This window comes from Neomonachus schauinslandi, chromosome 2 (genome assembly GCF_002201575.2).
Source record: "Neomonachus schauinslandi chromosome 2, ASM220157v2, whole genome shotgun sequence".
NCBI lineage: Eukaryota > Metazoa > Chordata > Mammalia > Carnivora > Phocidae > Neomonachus > Neomonachus schauinslandi.
The window spans coordinates 101,613,465-101,636,873 of record NC_058404.1 but is presented as its reverse complement, the minus strand read 5'-3'; the positions used below and the strand labels follow the sequence as shown (position 1 = coordinate 101,636,873).

Below are 23,409 nucleotides of genomic sequence, written 5' to 3'. Positions count from 1 at the left end.
CCTCTTTTCAAACTTCAAAAAAAATTTTCCCCCGAAAACATGAAGCCAACGTCCCTTGGGTGTTTCAAAGGTTTCTTACTAAAAATAAGATTATGATGTAAATATATTTTGTGATGGTATGTAGATGTGGGTGGAGACGGGTTATACATCTTTGGATTAACTCCAATAAAAGGCAGATGCTGAAGTGTTAAAATTACAATAACATAATAGTGAAAGTAGGAAAGAACAGTGGGAATTCTACCCAAGTGGAGAAAAGCAAAGGCAAAGTAATCAAGTAGCAATCTCAGAACAGCAATCTGACATGGCAAATCAGGGTGATTTCAAGGGAAGCCTTTGGCAAGCCAAAAAAGGGAAGGAAACCAATTGAATAGCTATCCTGTCCAAAACACTGTTAGATTCTTTCAACTTAACACGAAGTAATTATTCTTTCCAAACTAAGATACAGAAGCTGAAGTTCACAAAGATTACTTAGTTCACTCAAAGTCCATTAGAACTGAAGTTTATCTGAAGCCAAACAACATTCTTTTTCCATTACCAAGCTGCCCCCCAGGAAAGGATAGACTACTTCAGTAAAGGCCAACATTTCATTTCTGAAGAAAAGAGAAATTCGTAAATGCCCACTAAAAGAACACAAGGATTTAAATGATGAAGTTAGCCAGGAGTTCTGTTGTGAAGTTGTACTATAAAAGAACTTATGTTGTTAAAGAACTTGAATGGCCTATACTCCGTAATCCCCTTGCCTATTTTGAAAACCAATTCACTGAGCATGTGGACATAGTTTCTGTCCACTTTCCTCCTTCACAATTTCTGTCTCCAGGCCATGTTAAGCTCATCCTATCTCATTCTTGGCTAATGTTGCTCCTTCTGCTTGAAACACTTCCTTTCTTCCAGATGGTATCATGGCTGCTCCTTCTCAGCACTGAGAATTTACTTAACTCAAATGCCACCTCTACAGAACAACCTCTTTCTGCAACTATCCCTATTGAAATAGCAACCCCATTCTCAGATACCATTCTCAGATAGCATTCAGAATGTGAACTTGGGGTTTTGTGTGTGTTTAAGTTTTTATTGTTTGTCTCTTCCAAAGGGAATATGGGTTCCTTGAGGAACAAGATTTTGTCCACCCCTTTTCTCCAGCACTTGGAATTATTCTTGCCACACAGAAGATCCTCACACACACACACACACACACATACACAAATGTAATTTATTGAGTACATGAATTGCAAGTAGTACAGACTACACTGTATCACTGGTAGGAAAAAAAAAAAAAACTTGTAAAAAAAGACGAAAGTAGGGGAATGGAGCCTGAAAAGGAGTTACAGTGACTATCACCTCAGAAACAAATGTTAACAAAGTAATATGCAAACACATAGTACTTACTCGTTCCAGACACTGTGCTAAGCATTTTACATGTATTAACTCGTTTTCATCCAACATAATAAATAGGCTTATCACTCCTACTTTGCAGATGAGTAAAGTGAAGCACATAAGCTAACTTGGCCAGGGTCACAGAACTTTGGAGTTCCTGCTTTTAACTACTTGATACTGCCTCTCTAAAAAAAAAGCTGAGTGGTTGGCGGCGCAAGCATCCGGTTCCTCTATGCCCATAAAAATAAGTTTATCGGCTTAAAATAACTGGAGAGACTGAAAAAATAAACAACAAATTTTGTTTCAGCTAGTGGTGATTATAACACCGTTAGTTACGAAGTGTCAATATTCTCAATTCCTGTCAACTTCTCAAGTCTACGAGATTTCACCTTTCAGCCCGCAATAATACCCCACCTCACCGTCTCAAGTTTAGTCTCCTCCCTCCTCTCCACTTCGCCCGTTCATTCCAGTGTTTCTCCATTGAAAATGCTACAAACTCTGCCTTTGCAGCTTTCTGGCTAAATCTCAACTTCCTCATCTGTGTAAAATAACAATAATACCTGTCTAGTCTACCCCGCTAGAACTGAAGAAAGGGTGAAATGCGAAAGCCCTATATACTGATATTAATTTCTATCATTGATAGTTGTTTTGGGGTGCTTTTCTTCCCTACAGTTTCTGATAAAAGAAATAGAGCTTTACGTTCAGAAACCCGCCTCCTTAAAGGCACTTGCCTCTCTCCTAGCCAGCCCCGCTAGTGCCAGCATTGCTTGAGCTTGTGCACTAGCGACCGCCCCCAGCCTTGGCTTTCCTAAGCCGCCGAGCTTTGATGACGTATATTTCTTGCGCGTCAGAGCGAGCGGGGAGCGCGTGAGGGGATCAAGTTCGCTTTTCCTAGCTGATTCCGGTGCTAGTGTGTGCTGTGATCCCACAGCATGAAGGAGACACCACTTTCAAACTGCGAGCGCCGTTTCCTACTCCGCGCCATCGAAGAGAAGAAGGTAAATGGTCCCGGGAAACTTAGCGGTGCGTGGGCGCTCTGGTCGCACCGCCGCTCGCAGCCTTCGGGTTTGGTCGTACAGAGCCGGCCCTCGCAGGCCCAGGGAGCCCCTGGAGGGAACCGCCGGTGCGTTCCCCCAATCCCTCAACCTTTTTTTTTTTTTGGCTCCAGTTGGGTTCAAAGCTGGAGTCACACCAGCGACTAGTAGTGCTTGGGCATCTGGTTTCCACTTTCCTTCGCGGAGTGGTTAGGAATCCACCTATCTCCAAGTGTTTAGCCCTGGCATAGAGTAGCTGCTCAATAAATATTTGTTGAAGGAATAACGAATGAATGTTGTGCTTACAGCGGCTGGATGGCAGACAAACCTATGATTATAGGAACATCAAGATCTCATTTGGAACAGATTATGGGTGCTGTATTGTGGAACTCGGGAAAACAAGGTAACAAAGGATTCAAATTAGATAAAAGCTCAACAGGGAAAAGTTTAAAAGGACCTTATTGACTCGGTTGTTTACAAAGCAGCTAAGAAGTATGCCAAAATAAGTATATTTTCTTTAATGCGAGAGTTTATTTTTAACCATAAATATATTTTTCATCACATGAGTATCACATAGTTTTCTGATTTCTTTAAGTCATATATACAGCCAGCAGTAATTGCCCTGAATTTGTTTTCTGCACTTCCCATAAAGTAGGCCTACTTTTCTCATTTTCCTGACATGAGAATTAGGTTTTTAATATTCATTTGGAAGCTGTGAGGATATTGTTCAGATAATGTTGGCCAGCCATGCCATATGAAAACTCTTAAGAAATCTCTCAAGTTTTCAGGCCATCTTGTGTCAATAAATATTTGTTTTAGAAAAGAGAAGTAAAGATCATTGATTTAAAAAAAAATCTGTGGAATAGTCAATATTGTAATAAGAGATGTTTTTTCTTGTCATCCTTTTGTGTATGCCAATATGTGTTTTATTTCTGTGTATATTCTATACTTTATATGTAATTTCAGCCTCTAATGATATATCATACTGAGTATGTTGTTACTCGGAGTAAGATCGAAACTTAACTGGTACCTGTTTTAGATTTATTTTTAATTGGAAAGGAGATCTATTTAGTTAACAGATTTGTATTTTATTTTGCAGAGTTCTTGGACAGGTTTGCTGTGAACTTGTTTCTCCAAAGCTCAACAGGGCAACAGAAGGTATTCTTTTTTTTAACCTTGAACTCTCTCAGATGGCTGCCCCAGCTTTTGAACCTGGCAGGTATTTAAATCTTTTTTTTTTTTTTTAAGCTGCTTTTTAGCCAGAGGAGAACATAACAGCAGTGAGCTATTGTTTATGCCTGGTGTTATATTTCATGACATTAGCCCATTCCTATTTTCATAGGCAGTCAGATCTCTTGGTGAAGTTGAATCGACTCTTGGAAAGATGTCTAAGAAATTCGAAGTGTATAGACACTGAATCTCTCTGTGTTGTTGCTGGTGAAAAGGTGGGAATATGCCCAAAATTCTTAATCTTAGGTTGAGTATTGTTGATTCATGGATTCCTATATCTGTACTTTTATTCTCAGAGCTTCCATTAATTCAATTTTATACTGGTTCACTTCATTTCACATGTTCCTGAGTGCTACGCATAGAACTTTGTCATCTCTCTCTCTGAAGGGACAATAAACATTGGTGAAAGTATCAACTTGGCCAAATGTGTGTAAAAATGTCTTATTCAAAGAACTTGTGGTTTTTCTTACATTCTGTTTTATTATGTTCTTTATGTGAGTTGATAGAAGCAGGTAATGTGTTCCTTTTTTTATGAATGAGGAACTGAAGAACATATTAAATCCTTCTTTTGTGAAGGTTTGTTGACTTACACAGGGCTACACAGGGAGTCAGTGGTAGACTGACATTGGAAATGTTACTCTCAATAAATTGTGCTGCATGATGATGTTTTAGAACTTTACTCTTGATTAGGGTATTTTGACTATCTTTTTGACTCCAGAGAAGTCACTTTCCACATTATATCCTTGAATATGATCCTTCCTATTTGGATTACATGTAAGGTTATTATAAATACTGTTACGTAAAACCTAAGAGTTTGAGGTTTTTAAGTTAGGAGACAAAATAAAAATATATTTAGGATTGGGAAAATCTTAGTATTAATTGTGCAATGGTTCTATTTATTTAGAGTGTATATTTTACTGTTGTCAGATGACTCATAGAAAGGTGAACTACTGGTACTTCAGTTGTTGGCCTGGCTTAACATTTCTCTTAATACATTTTTATTGATAAAATAGAAGGAGTAACTGCATATTTTAACTGCAAGAGAAAAATTTGCACGCAGTGTTACTTTCCTTATGAATAGCCACTGGTTGTGATCAGTTAGGATTTATTTTTGTTTTAAATTCACATTCAGGTTTGGCAAATACGTGTGGACCTACATTTATTGAATCATGATGGGAATATTATTGATGCTGCCAGCATTGCTGCAATTGTAGCCTTGTGTCACTTCCGAAGACCCGATGTCTCTGTCCAAGGAGATGAAGTAACACTGGTAAGCTCCCATGATTCGAGCCACGCTTCTCCCTATGAAAGAATGAATATCCTTGATGTTCAGGCAACTTGTTATTAGTGAATTCTTATTGTAGATGGTAATTAAGTATGTTCTGAAATTTGTTGATAAGGCAAAAATGATATATGGTCAAAATTGTCCTTGAAATCTCTTAAATCTTTTGTATCAAAGTGTCTGTCAATAAAAGCACACCCTATCTTGGTTTTCTAGGATAAAACTAGATGACTTTTTCTTGGGATTGAGCACTAGATGAAGCGGTTGGCTTATGTTTAGGAGCCACATGTGTGAGAAATGCATGGTTCTCGGCATGTTGAGATACTTGTGCTTACTCTCTGGCAGAAGTCCTTCAGAAACAACTGGAAGGTTTATTAAAACATTGCTAGGCTCCACCCTCAGAGTAGGGTAGGGGTAGAACCTACAAATTTGTACTTGTAACAGAGTTCCCAGGTGATACTGATGCTGCCAGTGGATGGGCCACATTTTAAAAACTGTTGACATGTACTGTTTACATTGCCTTTCTTTTGTGCTAAGTATGTCATTGTCAATTTGTATGAATTCATGCAGGAATAATGAAAGTACACTGGATAGTTTGAGTCTTAAAGTTGTGAAAGGAAACATCAGATGCCCACATTTCTGAGCAGTCATTCATTTGCTGCTTTTAGGCATTAGACTAGAGTAGACTCTAAAGACTGAGAGGTAGAGACAAAGGTTTTTTTTGTTTGTTTTCCTTAAAGATTTTTTTTATTTATTTGACAGAGAGAGACACAGCGAGAGAGGGAACACAAGCAGGGAGAGTGGGAGAGGGAGAAGCAGACTTCCCGAGGAGCAGGGAGCCCGATGTGGGGCTCGATCCCAGCACCCTGGGATCATGACCTGAGCCGAAGGCAGATGCTTAACGACTGAGCCACCCAGGCACCCCAGAGACAAAGGTTTATTAACAATAGAGATGTTCCTTTAGAAAAGGGAATTGGTGTGAGGAAGTAAAAGAGAGAAGATCAATTTAAATATATTGTAGAGTTATTGCTGGTGGTATAGCCACATTGGAGAAGTTTGGCAGTTTCTTAAAAAGTTAGTGTCAACTTACACAGCCCAGCAGTTCCATGCCTAGGAATCTACTCAGGAGAAATGATAGTACATTTTCAGTCAAAGACTTTCATGTGAATGTTCCATGGCAGCATTGTTCATAATAGCCCCAAACTGGAAACAATCCAAATGTTCATCAACTGATAAGTCAAAAAACAAAATGTGGTATATCCACACAATGGAATACTATTCAGCAGTAAAAAGGACCAAACTAGTGATATATACTGTAAGATGGATGAAACATGCTAACTTCAAAGGAAGCAGACACAAAAGACAAAATTGTTTGATTCCACTTACATGGAATGCTTGGGGCTGGGAGTGGGAGTGAGAAGTGACTGCAAATAGACTCAGGGAGATTTTGGCGGGGGGGTATTGGAAAGGTCAAAAAACTGGATTATGGTAACAGTTGCATAACTCTAAATTTACTCCAAAGTGACTAGATACATACTTATGATGAATGGATTTTGTGGTATTTATACCCCATTAAAGCTTTTTGACATATGCATAAAGTTTTAAGGAACATGAGTGGCAAAGTCGAACAGGTAATTGTGAGTTAATTTAGGTACTCAACTGACGATTAAAGGAATTATATTTTTTAATACTTGATGTGCAAGGTGTTTTTTTATGTTTATAATTTAGTGGCTAATTATTGAAACTTTTATTTTCAAACAGTATACACCTGAAGAGCGAGATCCTGTACCGTTAAGCATCCACCACATGCCCATTTGTGTCAGTTTTGCCTTCTTCCAGCAGGGGTAAGTCTCATGCTTGTCATGGGCTGAAATTGTACATGTAGCTAGGAACTTTTTTGTTCTGTTCAAATGTGCTGTGGTTAGATGAACAAACACCTCCTCTAATATTAAAGCACCTTATATGTATTTTTTTCTTCATTTGTGAGAGCATTAGTTGGCAAAGAGCTTTCTCAATGGAAGTGACAAATTCTTCTGTAGTGAAGAGACTTCACAACACTTTTCATAGGATAGTTATAAATTTCCTGCAGCAAGGGACGCCTGGGTGGTTTAGTCGGTTAAGCGTCTGCCTTCAGCTCAGGTCATGATCCCAGGGTCCTGGGATTGAGTCGCATCGGGCTTCTTGCTTGGCGGAGAGCCTGCTTCTCCCTCTACCTGCTCTGTCTGCCGCTCCCCCTGCTTGTGCTCTCTCTCTCTGACAAAAAAATAAAATCTTTAAAAAAATAAATAAATTTCTTGCAGCATGGTGGTGCTGGAGATGTACAGGTGTTAATAGAATTGTGTGTTAGGCTCTAATTCAGGAAAGTAGGCTGAGAATTACTGTGGATTAATGGAAGATAGGACTTTGGAGCATATTAGAGGAGCAAGTCACAAGGGGGAATGGTTCACAAATGGGATAAATCTAGTTTTCTTCAGCTCTCTAGTAGTTTCTTCACAACTTACTAATTCTTCCTACAACAGAAAAACTGGAGTCTTAGGTCCATGTAGTGGTGCCTTTCAATGAAAATTTGAGCCTTAAATCTTCTCGGAAACAAAGGGAGATACAAATAAGATATTGTTGGGGCGCTTGGGTGGCTCAGTCTTTAAGCATCTGCTTTTGGCTTGGGGTGTGATCCCAGGGTGCTGGGATCGAGCCCAGCATCGGGCTCCCTGCTCCACGGGGAAGCCTGCTTCTCCCTCTCCTACTCCCCCTGCTTGTGTTCCCTCTCTCGCTGTGTCTCTGTCAAATAAATAAAATCTTTAATAAATAAATAAGATATTGTAACAATTTTATGAATAAAAACTAGGGAAGCTTTCAATTTTTAGTCATTGTAGTGTAGAATTTCATTAGTGGGAAGTAGACCAGCACTGTAGAAATACAACATGAGCCATATGTGTAATTTAAAATTTTCTAGTAGCCACATTAAAAGTAAAAAGAAACCGGGAAAATTGATTTTGATATATATTTTATCTTATATGTAAAATATTATCTTAACATGTAGTATAAAAATTATTCATGAGATATTTTACATTTTTTTATTTCTACTAAATCTTTGAAATCTAGTATTTTTCACTCACGTACATCTCAGTCTGGACTAGCTAAAGCTCAATAGCCTAGAGGCCAACATTGGACAGTGCAGAAATAGTATTCTTTTAATGAGCCATTAGCAGAACCTAGAAGCACTTCAGGATCTAGGACACACTAGGGGACATTTAAAATTAACAAATTAATATTATGTTTTTATTAATGAGCAACAAGTTGTTTAACCAAAATGATAGCATTAGGTTTAGATTATATATTATTTAAAGAAAACCAATATGAACTTAAGTGAGTTTACTGTAATAGCTAGTGATATCCCCTTAGCATTTATTTTGTCCATAAAGATACAATTCTTATCTCTTTTCCCATTAAAATGACTCACATCCACAGGCTCAGACTTTCACTGTGTTGACTTTATTAATGCTATCTTTTAAAAATATTCAGTATCTTAAAATTGACAAGCATTCAGCCTCAGATTTGCTCAGGTCCATTTAACATTCATTTCAGTACATATTTATTGGTGGATCCCAATGAACGAGAAGAACGTGTAATGGATGGCCTGCTGGTGATTGCCATGAACAAGCATCGAGAGATTTGTACTATCCAGTCCAGTGGTGGGATAATGCTGCTGAAAGATCAAGTTAGTGCTTTGATTAATGTTCTATTAAGAATAGGTCTTTTCTTTTTAGAAGCTTTTTCTTTGTTTTGTTTTGCTTTTTCTTGTTTTTTTAACTAAAAGCCATCAAAGATATTTTCAGTGATTGATTCTAGGATATGTTAGAATCTGGTTTCAATATTATTACATTCTGTTGACTGGTGGCTACAAGGTTTCCTTTCTTCCTTGCTGCTCCCATGTATGGCCCTCCAGGGTCTAACCCTTCTACATAGAGGAACACTTTTTTCTTCCCAGTGAGAAAAGAGATTCATCTCCCTATTCAAAAAAAAATAAAAAGGTGTCAAAAAGGTAGAAATTAGGTACTCTCAGAAATTGGGTTCAGTAAGCAGTAGTTCTCAAATCCAGCTACATATCAGATTCACATAAAGGCTTCTGGAAAATAGATTGGCATATAGCATGTAGCACAGGTTGGGCACAGAGGCTGCTTTAGTTGGAATTCCAGTTCTGCCTTATATTAACTGACCTTTTGCAAATGATTTCCTATCTTTGTGCCTTGGCTTCTTTATCTGTAAAATAGGGAATAAAGTTATGTGTCGACACCTTGTTAAGGAATGTTAAGGATAAACACATGGGCATATTGCACTGTATAGCATATATTAAGTGTGCCATGTTAGTTTCTATTACCAGTATTATGACCACTATCAGATCCCTATTTCCAGAGATTCTGATCCATTAGGTCCATGAGGCCTGGGAATCTTTGCTTTATAGTTTCCCAGGGGATACTGCAGCCGTATCTTGAATTAATGCTTTGGATCACTCACACAGAAAGGTAGTTAGTGCATCCCTGAGTATATAATGTATGTCTGTGGCCTTTTCAGTGGTATCTTTTATACTGTCAGAGAAGTTTTTGAGTCTGTTTTCTTAACGTGATAATCCTTCAGATACTTTAAAACAAGTCTCACATTTTGCATTCGTGTTTACATTGTATTTTCGTATTTTAAAAGGTCAAGCTTATATTTTAAAGGTAGAAAAACCATTCTCATATTTCTAGTTTTGTTAGAGAAAGCTGTGTAGTTTGTTGTCTTTAAATAATAGAATGCACTTTTATAAATAGGTTTTGAGATGTAGTAAAATAGCTGGTGTGAAAGTACTGGAAATTACAGAGCTAATACAGAAGGCGTTGGAGAATGACCAGAAAGTAAGGTAAGTTTAATTTTTTTTAGAACTAAATGGTCTTTTTATTTTTAACAGATTTTTCTGTTAAGGACTTTTCTTCCATAAGAGTAACCATATTAATTTTCACACTCCCGTTTTTCCTTATCTGTTAATCTAAGTTGAATATACGGGAGTGTTATATTGTATTCCACTTTAAATATAATCTGAATTGAGAAGCCACATAATACTGGTCTTTAAAAAAATTAACATTTTCTTTAGAAAAAAGAATCTAGTAGCTCAAACTAACAGAAGTAACACAAACTGGGGTTGGTTCTCTGCTTCTATAACCCAGCACTTCAGTGTCTTCTGTAATGTGGGAGGTAATACCTACTTGGTAGGGCTGGTTTGAGGATTAGAAAGTAATATACTTAAAGCACTTAGCACTTGCCTGGCACGTGGTTCAATAAATTAATTATAGTAACTTTTTATTATTTCTCTTGATAAGCATAATAAATTGGTGAGGTTAAGTTAGTCAGATAGCTTTTTTCCCCAGTGTTCCTCTCCCATCAAAAGGATAAAATGGTTAACTTTTCCCTTCCTGTTTTCTCTTCCATCTATCATTCCCCCTCCTCCACCTCTCCCCACCCCCAAATAAAAAACCCACACAGGAAAGAAGGTGGAAAATTTGGCTTTGCAGAGTCTATAGCAAGTCAAAGGATCACAGCATTTAAAATGGAAAAGGCCCCTATTGATACCTCCGATGTAGAAGAGAAAGCAGAAGAAATTATTGCTGAAGCTGAGCCTCCTTCAGAAGTGTATCTTTATTGGATGGTTTTTTCAGTAACAACATGATTCATAACACTTTTGGCATTATTAGGTATGTGTAAAGGGTGTACATACTGAAGTTTGTTTTCTGAAACACTGTTAGAGAAAACATTTAAGATACAAGACAGTGATTAGTCTTATTAAGTCTTCGATATAACATCCACCTCTTCAACTATCCTACAAAAACCGAAAATTTTCTATCTTGTTAGCCAATTTATAGTGTTTTATTTTCCTTTGGAAAATTGTTCCTTAATCTTAGTTAAGCACTTTATATATATACTATTACATATTGTTCTTGGAAATTATTTATTCACCCATTTGCCATATTTATAACTGCAACTGTTGAGAGCCAGTATGTCTCGATATTTCTCACCATTGTTTCCATAAAATCTTACCTGAGTTACGTTTTTTCTTGCTTATTTTTCAGCCACCCATAGTGTAGCTATTAGTGAAATTTTTTCGCACAAACTTGATGCACACTTCAGTCTTAAAACTTTTACTCTCATCTTTTTCAACACTGCATCAAATAGCAGTATTTTTGTTACTCATAATTTTCTTAACTTGTTAAGTGTTTCTAATCCTGTGCTTTGGACTCCTGGAACTGCCCAAATTGGAGAGGGAATAGAAAACTCCTGGGGTGATCTTGAAGACTCTGAGAAGGAAGAGGACGATGAAGATGGCACTGATGAAGCAATCATTCTTGATAGTATAAAAATGGACACTGGAGTAGAAGTCTCCAATATTGGAAGCCAAGGTAGGTAACACTTCATTTATGGCTTCTATGTAATTATATATATTATATATATATATATTTTCCTATTTTAGGGATCTTATTTTTATATTAGCAGTTCCTTTTTTAGAGGGGCTAAGTATTTCGTGATTTAAATTTCAGTTAAACTGTTGATGCTAACTACAATATTAACTCCAATTGTTTTCTAAAAGAATGTGCTTATCTTTGTGGAGTTTTGGTACTCTGGTATGTAGTGGCATTTTTAGTTAAAAATGTTTTGTTCTTTTTTTCTATGTATATCTGGGCCAGTTTTAAAGGGATGAGTTTCTTAAAAAGTTCATTCCTGCATGCTGTTTTTTCTTTGTAGTTTCTAGACTCAAACATAAAAAACCCGTGTCATATCATAACATGTATTAGAACTGTCCAAATGGAACTGTTTATAATGTTAGAAATGTTCTATATGTACACTGTTCAATAAATATAATAGCCACTAGCCACATGCAGATGTTGAGCATTTGAAATGTGGTTTGTGACAGAAGAATTCTAAATTTTAATCTTAGCTAATATAAAATTAAATAGCTATATATGGCTGTTAATAAAGCAGTATTAGAACATACAAAACTCTAGAATCACTTGGAATAATGGTAGTCCTGGATGTTCTTTGCATTCTGAAAGCTGTAGAACTGGAGAAAATTGTTTTTAACTTGGGGATATTTTTACTATTCGGAAAACCAAATGCTTGCTTGGCCCATAATAATCATGAATTGAGTTTTTCAAACCCAAATCATACAAGGATGGATGCAGCAAGTAGGCTGGCAGAGAACTAAAGGGTGTATTTACTAAATCTAGCTGAAAAAAAAAAGTGTTGATACTGTTTAGGTATGTAATGTACATACCTGCCTACCTACAGGGAATGAAATTATCTGTAAACATTACTGAGAGCCTGCCAGGGTTTTTTGTAAGGGAAAAAAAAAAAATCCCCATCAATTGGGAACCTTTTTCAGCTTTCCTGGTGGTTACTTCTATTTGGTATTCTTCTTCCAGACCTTGCTGTATGTATTTATATACTATATATTTACACCAATATAAGCTGCTTTAAGCACTTATATTTAAAGGACTGTGAATGAATCTTTAGAAGTTTTTCATGTCATCAGCCACATTTTTAAATGCTACACAGAATTCTAGCTTTGGCAATAACTAGGTTGGCTTAATAACATTCCCTTATTGATAAATGTTACCATTTTCTGTTATAGTGCTACAGTAAAGCATCTTTGCATAGGCCTCTTTATATATTTGTGAAATATTTTTCTAAGATTAGTAAGATTAATACCTAAACATTCAGTTACTGCTTTGAAGAGTAATATTTTCAACTGAATAATGAAAGTGGACCTAAGATAATTGGGAGGATAAGGCAGGTAAAGCCTTTGTAAAGCATATGAACACAAGGAGAAACTAATTGAAAACTCAAAGATTGATTTATATACATCATTAACTAAGGCTCGGGAGAAAAATTGGCAAAAGATATAAAGTAATTCTCAAATACAAATGGCCAGTAACATATTTCATGGGCACCCCTAGTAATAATAAAGGAAATAAATTCAAAGCAAAAAGGGATGTTTTCTAACTACTGTATCAGACAGTATTAAAATTTAGGGCACCTGAGTGGTTCAGGTTAAGCATCTGACTCTTGATTTTTGCTCAGGTCATGATCTCAGGGTCGTGGGATCGAGCCCCAGTTCGGGCTCCACGCTCAGTGTAGAGTCTGCTTGTTCCTCTCCCTCTGCTCCTCCCCCTGCTTGTGCTCTCTCTCTCTCCTCAAATAAAATCTTGAAGAAAAAAAAAATACCACCATTGGCAAGGGTGCATAGGAAAATGAGTTTTTCATATAAATTGAAACAGTATTTTGGGTGGATTTGGCAAAATATTTTTTAGAATATATATACCTTTTGACCTAATAATTCTGTTTCTAGGTATTTTCCTTTCAGTGTTGTTTATAATAGGGAGAAATTATATAGACTTTCCCCCCTATTATGACATGTACAAAATGGTCATATAATTACAGAATTTTTAGGAAGTAAAGAAAGTATGTGTTATTTTTCAGAGCTTTGCCAAGGAGTCACTTCAGGGAAGGAAAGAACAAGTAGTTCTGTAAGCCTTAACTCAAGAGTAGCTGGGGCTATTTGTATGGAAATAGAGTATTAGAACTGCTGACATAAACCCACACAGAAATTTTCCAAGAGAGTATACTTATATTGTTTCCTTAACATTTTCTTAAAGATGCCCCTATAGTACTCTCAGACAGTGAAGAAGAAGAAATGATCATTTTAGAACCAGACAAGAACCCAAAGAAAATAAGGTAACAAATTTCTGGTTTATTTCAAATGTATATACATAAGTCAAGACTTCTCTGGTTTTATTCTTACCATATTCTACTATAAACAAAGACACCCCTTTTTTATTTGAAATCCGGCTGTTCTAATGGTTTCTTCAAACTGAGATTTAAAAACAGGACCTAATTCTATAAAAATGTATGGATGCCTTTTAAGGTTACTGCATTTTATTCTTAGTTGGCAAATGTTACATATTCTCCTGGGGGGGAAAAAAAAAGTCTCCTATTTTGGTAGTTCAAAATTTAACGAGCAGAATGGTGTAAGTCTGGTAAACCATCCATGGTATCGGCTTTCTACTGCTAATACTGTAAGTAAACTGTTAATTTATTTTATTCACAGAACACAAACCATCAGTGCAAAACAAGAAAAAGCACCAAGTAAAAAGCCAGTGAAAAAGAGAAAAAAGAAGAGAGCTGCTAATTGAAGTTCACATAGTTGTATATTTGTGTATATAACTATTAAAAGGATATTTATTCAGTGCTAATAACTTGAGTATTTTTCTATTCACAAATCCATTATAAAATCTAGTTGATTCTTTATATAATTTTTTACATTATGCTTTAAAATAAACCTTCTGGACAATTTAGCAGGTTTTAAATAATTGTCACTTCAGTAAAGTGGAGAAATTGAGGAATGAAAAAGCATTTTCTTAGTGTGTACAAAGGGCTGAAAGATTCTCAGGATCATCACAACTGATGAATAAGCACAGATTTATTACAGATATGCTTAGATTATGCTCAAGTCACCAAATTGATCCAGTTCCTTGGGAAAAATGAGTGTTCAAACTTTTATCTGTTTTCCTAAAACTATTTTTTAATTTCAGGAGAAGCCTTTCCAGTTCCCTTCTGTAGTAAATCAAATTAATTCTTCTGAGTGATATCATAAAGTCAAATCAGATTTGACTTAACAAACCAAATTTTCCAAATCCATTTATTAGTTCTTATTCTTACTGTGCTGACAGCTGGCATCATTTAATACTTTAACAAAAGCACTTAAAATTAGCCAAATGCTAAAATAGTTACATGTACAAAAGATATACAAATTAAAACCATTTAAAAAGTAATAGATACCATAATTTGTACTTGACCATAACTCTATTCAGAAATGATTGTAAAATTAAAACCTTACAAAAACTGTACACCATATACTTTGAGTGATTTACATCTTAGAAAACAAAGGCAGTCTTTCACTGTTACACATTTAGTGTCTCTGGTGGGTTGAGGAGAGAAACACCATGATACCTGTAAGTAGGAAAAAAACTCAGTAAATATTCATTGGGTAAAGGAGATCACGGAATGATAGATATAACTAGGAACTCAGAAATGCTGTTTCTATTCTGATTGAGTTAGTGAATCATAGGTCCACAAAATATGCATGCATGCGTGCCCCATTCCTCGCCCCTCTTCTCCCTCAAATGCAGGACATAAAGCATAACTACAACCTACTCAAAACACCTGGCCTGCTAAGAGGAGGCTGTGTCTGTTTTGTGAATCCTTTGATAAAGTTAAAATATCAAGGATCTCAATCATACAGTAACCTGGAAAAGCAAGCTTCTTTAGTATCTATTCATGTTAATTCTTACTTTGAACTTTTATACTTTTCTCTTATTGACTGTTGTGCATGCTGTGGTGCTCTGAGGTAGGTCTGGTGAAGGTCCATGAGACAAGGCTTAAGATTTTCCAAGGTATATCCAGTCTTTTGAACTAAAGATTCAGGCTGCAGAGAAGGGAGTAAGAGAACCACTGAGTTTTGTTTTTAGCAACAGACACTAAACACAATGAGGTAGTATTGGCATTAAACTTGAGTTTTGTTAAATTTCAAGAGTAACACCTCCAACTAACAAATCTTCCAGATTTCTCAAGCCATTATTCCATCTTTTATGTTGACTTTGATCAATTTTTACTACTTTCCCTTCCAGCAGCAGGTCTTATGGCCCTAATTCTTTAAGCACACCTTTCAAACCCAAGTAATAACTTTGTACCTAACAAACATGTTACTAAACAGGTAAGACACTTTAAACAGCATATATTTTTTGATCAGTTTTTCTAGGTAAGTACCTCTATACCAGCAAAACTTGTATAGGACAGTTATCTAACTTACCTGGCACAGATATTTAAGTTGCAAGACAGATGTGTGAAGACATGGTGATACATACCCAGCTCTGTCCTGTGACTGTGTAGAGTGCTAAATGAAAAGCTGCTGCAGCAATAACTGATGGCAGATACTTTAGGTAGGGGTCAGCATCTATCAGACTTAGTTCTCCCAAAAACTGGAATGAAAAAGCAAATATACTTTATGATCACAAGAGCTCTAGAATTCAAGCCTCAAATTTTTACCTTATGCCCTAGTATTTTCCTCTCTTTAAGAGTGGCTCTATGGCAGGACACCTGGGTGGCTTAGTCGGTTAAGCGCCTGCCTTCAGCTCAGGTCATGATCCCAGGGTCCTGGGGTCAAGCCCCACGTCTGGCTCCCTGCTCAATGGGGAGTCTGCTCCCGCTCACTCTCCCTCTGCTCTCTCTCTCAAATCTTTAAAAGACTGGCTCTATGGCAACCAAAGAAAAAAACCCATAGCCTTATCTATCCTCATCCTGTACTTTTTCCTCTTTTAATAATTTTTACAACTCTTCTGGCTACCACTTCCTAAGACTTCATCCTCATACCACTATTCTTAATACTTTCCCAGTTCATGTTATCTTTTGCCAGTGGTAGACTCTCTTTATACTGCAACACTAATTTGTCCCCAAAATACTAAATCCCTTGACCAAAGCTATAAAATTAAACTCTGTGACCTAAGAATCTTCATTCAACAAAATGAAAACTTACCATTGCTAAACTTTCAACTTTGCAGTTGGCAGACGGCTGGTGCAGAAAGTATTGGGTAAGAAACTGATTTATTGTTGGTGCAGCTAGGTCAAAAGCAAGCACTTTCAAAACTAGGTGCTCCATTCTCAGGACCTGTTTCTTGGTATAGGTATCATCTGTAATGTACACAAACTCTGCTACTTCTGGGGGATATATTTCTTCAAACTTTCTATAATGAAAAAAGTTTTAAGTAATCAGTCCTTCCAAAAAGAGAAGCAAGCTGTTTATCTAATTCTGAAATCCCTTTAGCAGAATACATGAAATGAGTCCAAAACCTAAACTCCACTAATTGCCTGTTTCCCCTGATACTTGACCATTTCCAGTAGAGCTAGATAAATGCTAACTAAAAGACCAAATCCATCCAGGACTTGGGATTTTGTCCCAATGCATTTAAAGGATATAAGAGGCAAGAGAGTTCCCAAGATGGGAATAATGCCAGAGTTCACCAAGTAACTGAAAATTTAGGAAATTCTTAGAAAAATAAACATTTTTAGTTTTTTAATTTAGTTAATTTCCATGGGAGAAGATTTTATGCCAGAAAGCACTTTTTGATGGAAGGAACCACACTTTCAAACTTGGTAATCTAGTCCTAGTGTATTAAAATGTAGCCAGTCTCCCATCTTCATTCAAGAAGGTACCCTGGAATCTAGATCTGGGAAAATTAATTAGTTAAATTAATTAGTTTCACACACTGTTTCATACTGCTACCCCTAAAGCAGTCACTGACTTTCTGCCTTCTGTATATATTAATATGTCACAATGTTAAAAATCACAACTTGTGGGCGCCTGGGTGGCTCAGTTGGTTAAGCAACTGCCTTCGGCTCAGTTCATGATCCTGGAGTCCCTGGATCAAGTCCCACATCGGGCTCCTTGCTCAGCAGGAAGTCTTCTTCGCCCTCTGACCCTCCCCCCTGTCATGTGCTCTCTCTCATTCTCTCTCTCAAATAAATAAAATCTTAAAAAAATAAAAATCACAACTTCTTCCCTATATAGAAGCATATCAATCACTGTTAATCCAACAAACCAAGTTGGACTTACGAGGCCAATAGCATAGCAGCAGTGCCCACAAGCTGAAGTTTTCCTCTCAACACAGACATCGATGAAAGGAACCTATCAATGTAGTTCACAGCCAAGTGCAGGGTCTCATTCTGTAGTTTATATTCTTCTCCTACTTCAACTAACCAGTCCACAAGGATAGCCCTCATACTGTTAGTGATGTCTGGCTGTTTCTTCATGTAACCCACTTTAGGCTTACATTTAACCTGTTGAGAAAGTTACTTACTATAATGTTAAAATTGCAATTAGATTATTCTACCATTAACAAAGATGCTACATACCAGAAACATAAGTATAACATTAGAATAATTCACTAGCAGTTAAAAAACTTAAAAACATCCTGTTTCATTTTGCCACAAGGAATAAACAACAGTGTAAGAACTGGATTCCAAGAGCTCTTACCTCCATTTCCCTAAGGTATGTGTGAATGTCCTCATGGTAGTCTGGGACTTCATTAACACTCAGTGGCTTTTCATCTTCTAATACAATTGATATGTCCATAGTATGTGGTGACTCTGGGAGAATATAAAAGTATGATTAAGTTCATTGTTTAATTTTCTAATTAATTTAATAGCCAAAACTGATAGCCCTTGTAAGGTGTCCCATACGAAAGCATTTCTTTCATCCAACTAAAAAGGGCTTCTTATGACAAAGTACATAGAATATTTCACTCTGGTTTTAGTACCTCTGTCCACTTGGTTTTAATCAACAAGAGAAAATACTGATTGGCCACTAAAAGGAAAGTGCATTTGAAGATGTATTATGTTAAAGTGTCACTCATATTCTATGAGAGAGAAGAGCAGATGGCAGAGTGATCCTGTGAAGACAGAGTTAAAATCCAAGTTTTGTGATATTATGTAGTATTTACCCTAAGAGATTTTGCAGACCCCAAAGTCTGATAAATTCAAAGTACAATGTAGCAATAACTAGAAGGAGGGCTAACGTGTCAATGAAAATTAGGTTTGTTATGAGCCGTTCAAACAACTTGGCACTACAATCGTTTCATGTTTTGTAATTTTAAATTACCTTTTGAGGCAAAGAATATCATTCGTTACTCTTTTCACTTCAAGGTTCATCTTGAGGTTAAAACTTGTTACAATTTTTCAATAAAAATACAAAAATTACTTTATTTCCAAAGGATTTTCCTGCTATTCCCAGACTTCTCATAATAGAACTAAAACCTAAATGAGATTGAACTTAATGAGTTGTCAGTGACTCGACAGACCTATGGTAAAGAAGTTGCACAAACTGTTGGCAGAGCTGTCTTTATAGCAGCTACTTTATTTTATATGTGGTTAACTGCAAACAGCCATGATTCAACTCTTCATTCACAGGACAGTGTCCCTTTCTGGTATCAGACTAGATTTACAGAAAATTTTAAAGCTGTAAGAGATGTTAGATATCACAATATTGAAAGCTGTGTCCTATTCAAATACTATGAAGTGGTATGTACAAAGTGAATTTTATCAGTACAATTGAAATCTATTCTCCCAAGCAAGCAAAGTGTTTGAGATCTAATTAAACTGATGTTATCGGCAGTATACAAGGAAGGAACACCCAATTAGGATTTATAGGTCACTAGGTCAACGTATTAGCTGTGAGATCTGAGATAAGTCACACTTTCTAAACTTTGTTACATTAAACCAAATTCATTATGTAGTAAGGATCAGGTACGATAATGTCTTAAAATGCAAAATATTAATTCAGCCTATTTAATAATTATGATTACATTGATTTGATACAAATCTTACAAGTTTTGATACAAAACTTACCAAAACTACCATCCATTGGATAATCAAGAGGTACCAGTGGTTTTCTTGGTCCAGGTAGAGTAATAGCTGAATTAAAAGCCAGGACATTTTCACGTTCGGTTTTTTTAGATTCAGGTGGCCTCTTTTGAGTCTCTTCTTCTGCTTCATCCACATGAATGGTAAATGCAGGCTGTTTACTGTTTGTTTTCCAGGGAGGAATAGTGACATGTTCATCATTTATAGGAAGATCCTTAAGAGGTGCAACCTAAAAAGAAATGAATATCTGGCTTTGAGCCTATTAAATGTAGTTTTGCTTTCTTCCCCTTATGGGTCTCAGTTTCTGCTTTCACTCCCAAATACTCTCAGGAAATAAAACCATCTGGGACAAAATCCAGGCAACAAAGTTTGAGTGGCTGAAGAAAGGGATGTTCAAATTCCTTACAGGCATTCCTACATAAGTTATAGAAAGAATCACACTGAGTGAAAGTATGTAAAACTAATCAAGGCTACAAGATTAGTGGAGTGGCAGGCTGAAAGATGACAAGTTTAGGAGAGCAGGCAAAGAGGTGCTGGTTCACCACTTTCGCCCCAGGGTGGAGCAACAGAGCAAATCCGGTAAAATGGCGGAATTTACTAAAAGCAAAGTATTTTTTATACCCTTTCCTAAAATAGAGGTAATCTTAAACGGGTCCAGATCCTAGGGCAGTGCCTAAGGTTTAAAGCGGCGAGAAAAAGCGCGGACACACGTAGGGCTTGGTTTGACCTCATTATCTATAGAAAAATATCCCCAATAAAGAGCAGACAAGCAGCAAAACACAGCGCTGGCGAAGAGAGCAATAGGAGAGAAGCTGTAAGTGGCATCCCACATGCCAGAAAACTAGGGATCAAGGGGGACTCCAGACCCAGGCCTCCCTTAAAAAAGCTCGGAAGATGCTTTCTCTCCACGCTCCTCGGCCTGCTAAACCTCGTGCAAAACTCCCGCTCGGCCCTCCCTCCCACAGATATCGCTCATCTCTTTACCCGTCGTGTCTTGGGCCTCTGCTGCGGCGCTGGAACGCGCGGGTTCCCGGCCTTCAGTACCGCCAGCCCCGCCCGGGTCCGGGGCTGCTGGGCGGGCGCCGCCTTCTCGGGGTTGATGTTCTCCTGGTCCTCTTGGAGCGCCGTATGCTGCAATGTTAGCAGCGACGAGCCCGCCTCGCGGGCCGCAGGCCCGGGCTCGGAGCTGCCCAACATCACTGCTCCCGGGGTCGCGGCGGGATCAGCCTGCGGCGCCAAGCAGCGTGTACTCCGTCCCGCCGACACCGCCGAGAAACGCTCCAGCCGTAACCAGCCGCCGCAGCCCGGGCCAGCCTGCTCGCTTGGGATCGCGCAGTTCCGAAGAGGTTGCGAAAGGCGTAGGTAGGAACTGCCGGGCGTGGAAGGCTAAAGAAGCCCCCAAGATGTAGCGAGCAGCCCGCCGGAGCGGCGGCTGTTCGTGCAGTTCAAGTATCCCGCGACTATTGAAATGGGCCAATGGGAAGGGCCGAGGCCCGTGACGTCACTCGAGGCGACACAGTCGCAGGCGAATGAAGGCGGCGGCGAAGACCACGGAGCAGGGGCGGAGAAACGCCGAACGGCGGCGGGAGGAAAAACGCCTGCGCCGGCCGAAGAGGCGGGGCCTGAGTTTCTGGCGACTAAACTGGGCCACTAGGATTCCTGGGCACTGGGCAAGGGCCGTGTCTAGGATAAGCTGAGTTAAACTTCAGCAATTGTTAGTGTGCCGCCCTAGCCTAACGTTAGCCCTGGGACCCTCAGTTAGCTTAACTGGTTTCCAAAGCTCTAAAAGCTGAGCCACTAACTGGCCTGATAGTCTTGCTCCGGTTATTCAAGGTCTCTGATTCTCAGTTTTCTTATCTATTAATTGGGAGTAAAAATATCTTCATGTCATATGGTTGTCCTAATTATATAATGTGCATAAATCATTAACACGCTGCTCACGTAGTAACTGATACTCAAGTGCCAGACTATAATGTCATCTTAGCATTTAGGTGTCTTCAGTCATGCCTTTGAATTTACCTAATGAAGATGCAATGAGGGAAGGTGCCACCTTGAACCACTGTTGATATATATAGAGACATTATCTATCTATCTATCTATCTAAAACAAAAAGTACTATAAGAAATTAAACTAGACAGTCACTGATTTTGATGCATCTTTCCCCAAGCTGTGGCAGCCAACAAAAAGCACCCAGTGAAATTCTAGTGACCTAAATAAAATTATTTGTTCCATTTAGCAATGAAGGTTGTTTAAATATAATAAAAACAATATGACCTTATTAAAATAAAACTCTCAGTGATATATGCCTTTAACAAATTTTCAAATTTAATATACAAGGCTTGCATATAATAAATATAATGGTAGATAATTAAGAAACATTGTTTTTGACAAATTCATGAGTGTGCCCTTCTTGAAAACATAATTATATAATCTTTATGTCATTTTAAAACAACCTTTAAATACAATATTACCCTGAATATGAAAAAACATAAATTAAGATTAATGAATAAAACTTCTGTAGCTTTAAAGTCTTATTTCCCTCCATATATGATAAAATGGAAATTAGTGGGTACTAGTGCAGGAAAATCTAAGGAGCCATCACTATTTCTGCACTCTTCACATGTAGTACACTTGTATAGTTTCACTGGTTACAGGGACAGCAAGTGAAGATCCCTTCAATCTGTGCAAGCTCTGCTCATTTCCCTGGCCACAATTTATAGCACTGAACCAACTCAAGCATTTCACAAACTGAGCATGGTTCACAAAACATTACCTAGCAAGAGTGAAATCAGTTGCAAATCAATCTCAACTCCGAGAAAAAATAATTGGTAAGTTATTTCCACTGGTTAACAACGTATACAGTAACCAGGACACAAACCAGGCACCAGAACTTGGGATCTGGTCCCAGCTTTACAAAATAGTAACAGCTTGTCCTCTTAATCACTTAACCTCACAGAGAATCAGTTTTCCTATATGACTTGACAAAATAACAATATATATTGTGAAGATTAGATGAAGTAATGAATAAATACATTTTTGAAAACTGTAAAGTAGTTTATACATGTGGTATAGCTTGTTAAATATTTGAATATATTTTTAATTTTCCAAATATTTCTCAATTTAAAAGTTAAAACATCCACTTGCAAAAAATTCATTAAAATTCCTTATCATCATTCCACTAATGTTTTAAAATAAAAACTCTATTTTTAAAAAGCTCCATTTCTCCAAATAGAAGCATTACTAAAAGAAGTCACATCTTAAATATTTTTAGACGTTATTAAAAAGCATTTGAAATAAAAGTACGTACAGTTAGCTTGTGCCATAATTCTGTTTTAACATATTTCGTTTAAAAAGATTCCTTTGGAACTTTACCTTGTTTATAGTTCATGCAGCATCAAAGAAAGCAATCAATGCATTTTGGTCATAACTGTCCAGAATCTCCAGTAAAAGAGGTACTTTGGTTTTTACATTGGTGCCTTTGAACTTGAACTTATCTATGAAAAGATCAGTGATCATGCCTATAAAGAAAAATGTTAATTTCCTGTCATTAATTAGTTCTAATAACACAGTACTTAATGAAAGTGAGTGATTACTTGAGAATCTATTTCTAAGCACTCATCACTGCATTATTTAATATATAAGCCTAAGGGTATTGATACTTTTTTTTAAAGATTTTATTTATTTAGTTGAGAGAGAGAGAGAGCACAGAGGGAGAGTGTGAGGGAGAAGCAGACTCCCCCCAGGTGAGGAGGGAGCCCGATGCAGGACTGGATCCCAGGATCCTGAGATCATGACCTGAGCCAAAGACAGATGCTTAACCAACAGCCACCAGGCACTCCAACAGATTCTGTTCTTAAGTTCTATTTGAATTAAAATATTCCATCAATATGTTGACCATTCTTGGGGTTTATCCAAGACATGTTTCAGAATTTTTCATATTTTAGAGAGATAATAAAAGGGATATACCAAATATAGCATAATATCCAAGGGGAA

General features: G+C 37.3%; 3 protein-coding genes across 3 annotated transcripts in view; 1 reads left to right on the top strand and 2 right to left on the bottom strand.

Annotated features, from left to right (window-relative positions):
- Positions 1 to 2,201: 2,201 nt before the first annotated feature.
- On the top strand, positions 2,202 to 14,194 carry EXOSC9 (exosome component 9). The gene is made up of 12 exons (XM_021681487.1): positions 2,202 to 2,369; positions 2,714 to 2,808; positions 3,505 to 3,624; positions 3,748 to 3,850; positions 4,768 to 4,905; positions 6,679 to 6,761; positions 8,503 to 8,635; positions 9,726 to 9,814; positions 10,435 to 10,581; positions 11,161 to 11,345; positions 13,599 to 13,677; positions 14,051 to 14,194. The coding sequence occupies exons 1-12, from the start codon at positions 2,304 to 2,306 to the stop codon at positions 14,133 to 14,135; spliced, it is 1,323 nt and encodes a 440-aa protein (XP_021537162.1). The 5' UTR covers positions 2,202 to 2,303; the 3' UTR covers positions 14,136 to 14,194.
- Positions 14,195 to 14,583: 389 nt separating this feature from the next.
- CCNA2 (cyclin A2) lies at positions 14,584 to 20,640 on the bottom strand. Its single transcript, XM_021681488.1, has 8 exons — positions 20,401 to 20,640; positions 19,402 to 19,645; positions 18,032 to 18,144; positions 17,612 to 17,835; positions 16,535 to 16,742; positions 15,867 to 15,980; positions 15,294 to 15,427; positions 14,584 to 14,952 (listed from the first exon to the last, which is right to left on the bottom strand). Exons 1-8 carry the CDS (start codon positions 20,611 to 20,613, stop codon positions 14,904 to 14,906), a joined length of 1,299 nt encoding a protein of 432 aa, XP_021537163.1. The 5' UTR covers positions 20,614 to 20,640; the 3' UTR covers positions 14,584 to 14,903.
- A 1,964-nt stretch (positions 20,641 to 22,604) lies between these two features.
- The window catches only part of BBS7 (Bardet-Biedl syndrome 7), a 42,359-nt gene continuing 41,554 nt past the window's right edge, over positions 22,605 to 23,409 (bottom strand). The window contains exon 19 of the mRNA XM_021681486.2: positions 22,605 to 22,934. Coding sequence (XP_021537161.1) covers positions 22,801 to 22,934 — 134 coding nt within the window. The 3' untranslated portion in view covers positions 22,605 to 22,800. The remainder of the gene's footprint in view (positions 22,935 to 23,409) is intronic.

Coding starts and splice junctions, on each gene's coding strand:
- EXOSC9 (XM_021681487.1), top strand. CDS start 2,304: ATGAAGGAGACACCACTTTCAAACTGCGAGCGCCGTTTCCTACTCCGC. Junction 8,636..9,725: donor TAATGCTGCTGAAAGATCAA/GTTAGTGCTTTG, acceptor TTTTATAAATAG/GTTTTGAGATGTAGTAAAAT. Junction 13,678..14,050: donor AAGAACCCAAAGAAAATAAG/GTAACAAATTTC, acceptor TTTTATTCACAG/AACACAAACCATCAGTGCAA.
- CCNA2 (XM_021681488.1), bottom strand. CDS start 20,613: ATGTTGGGCAGCTCCGAGCCCGGGCCTGCGGCCCGCGAGGCGGGCTCG. Junction 19,646..20,400: donor AGAGGCCCAAGACACGACGG/GTAAAGAGATGA, acceptor ATTTCTTTTTAG/GTTGCACCTCTTAAGGATCT. Junction 17,836..18,031: donor CATACCTTAGGGAAATGGAG/GTAAGAGCTCTT, acceptor CTTTCTCAACAG/GTTAAATGTAAGCCTAAAGT.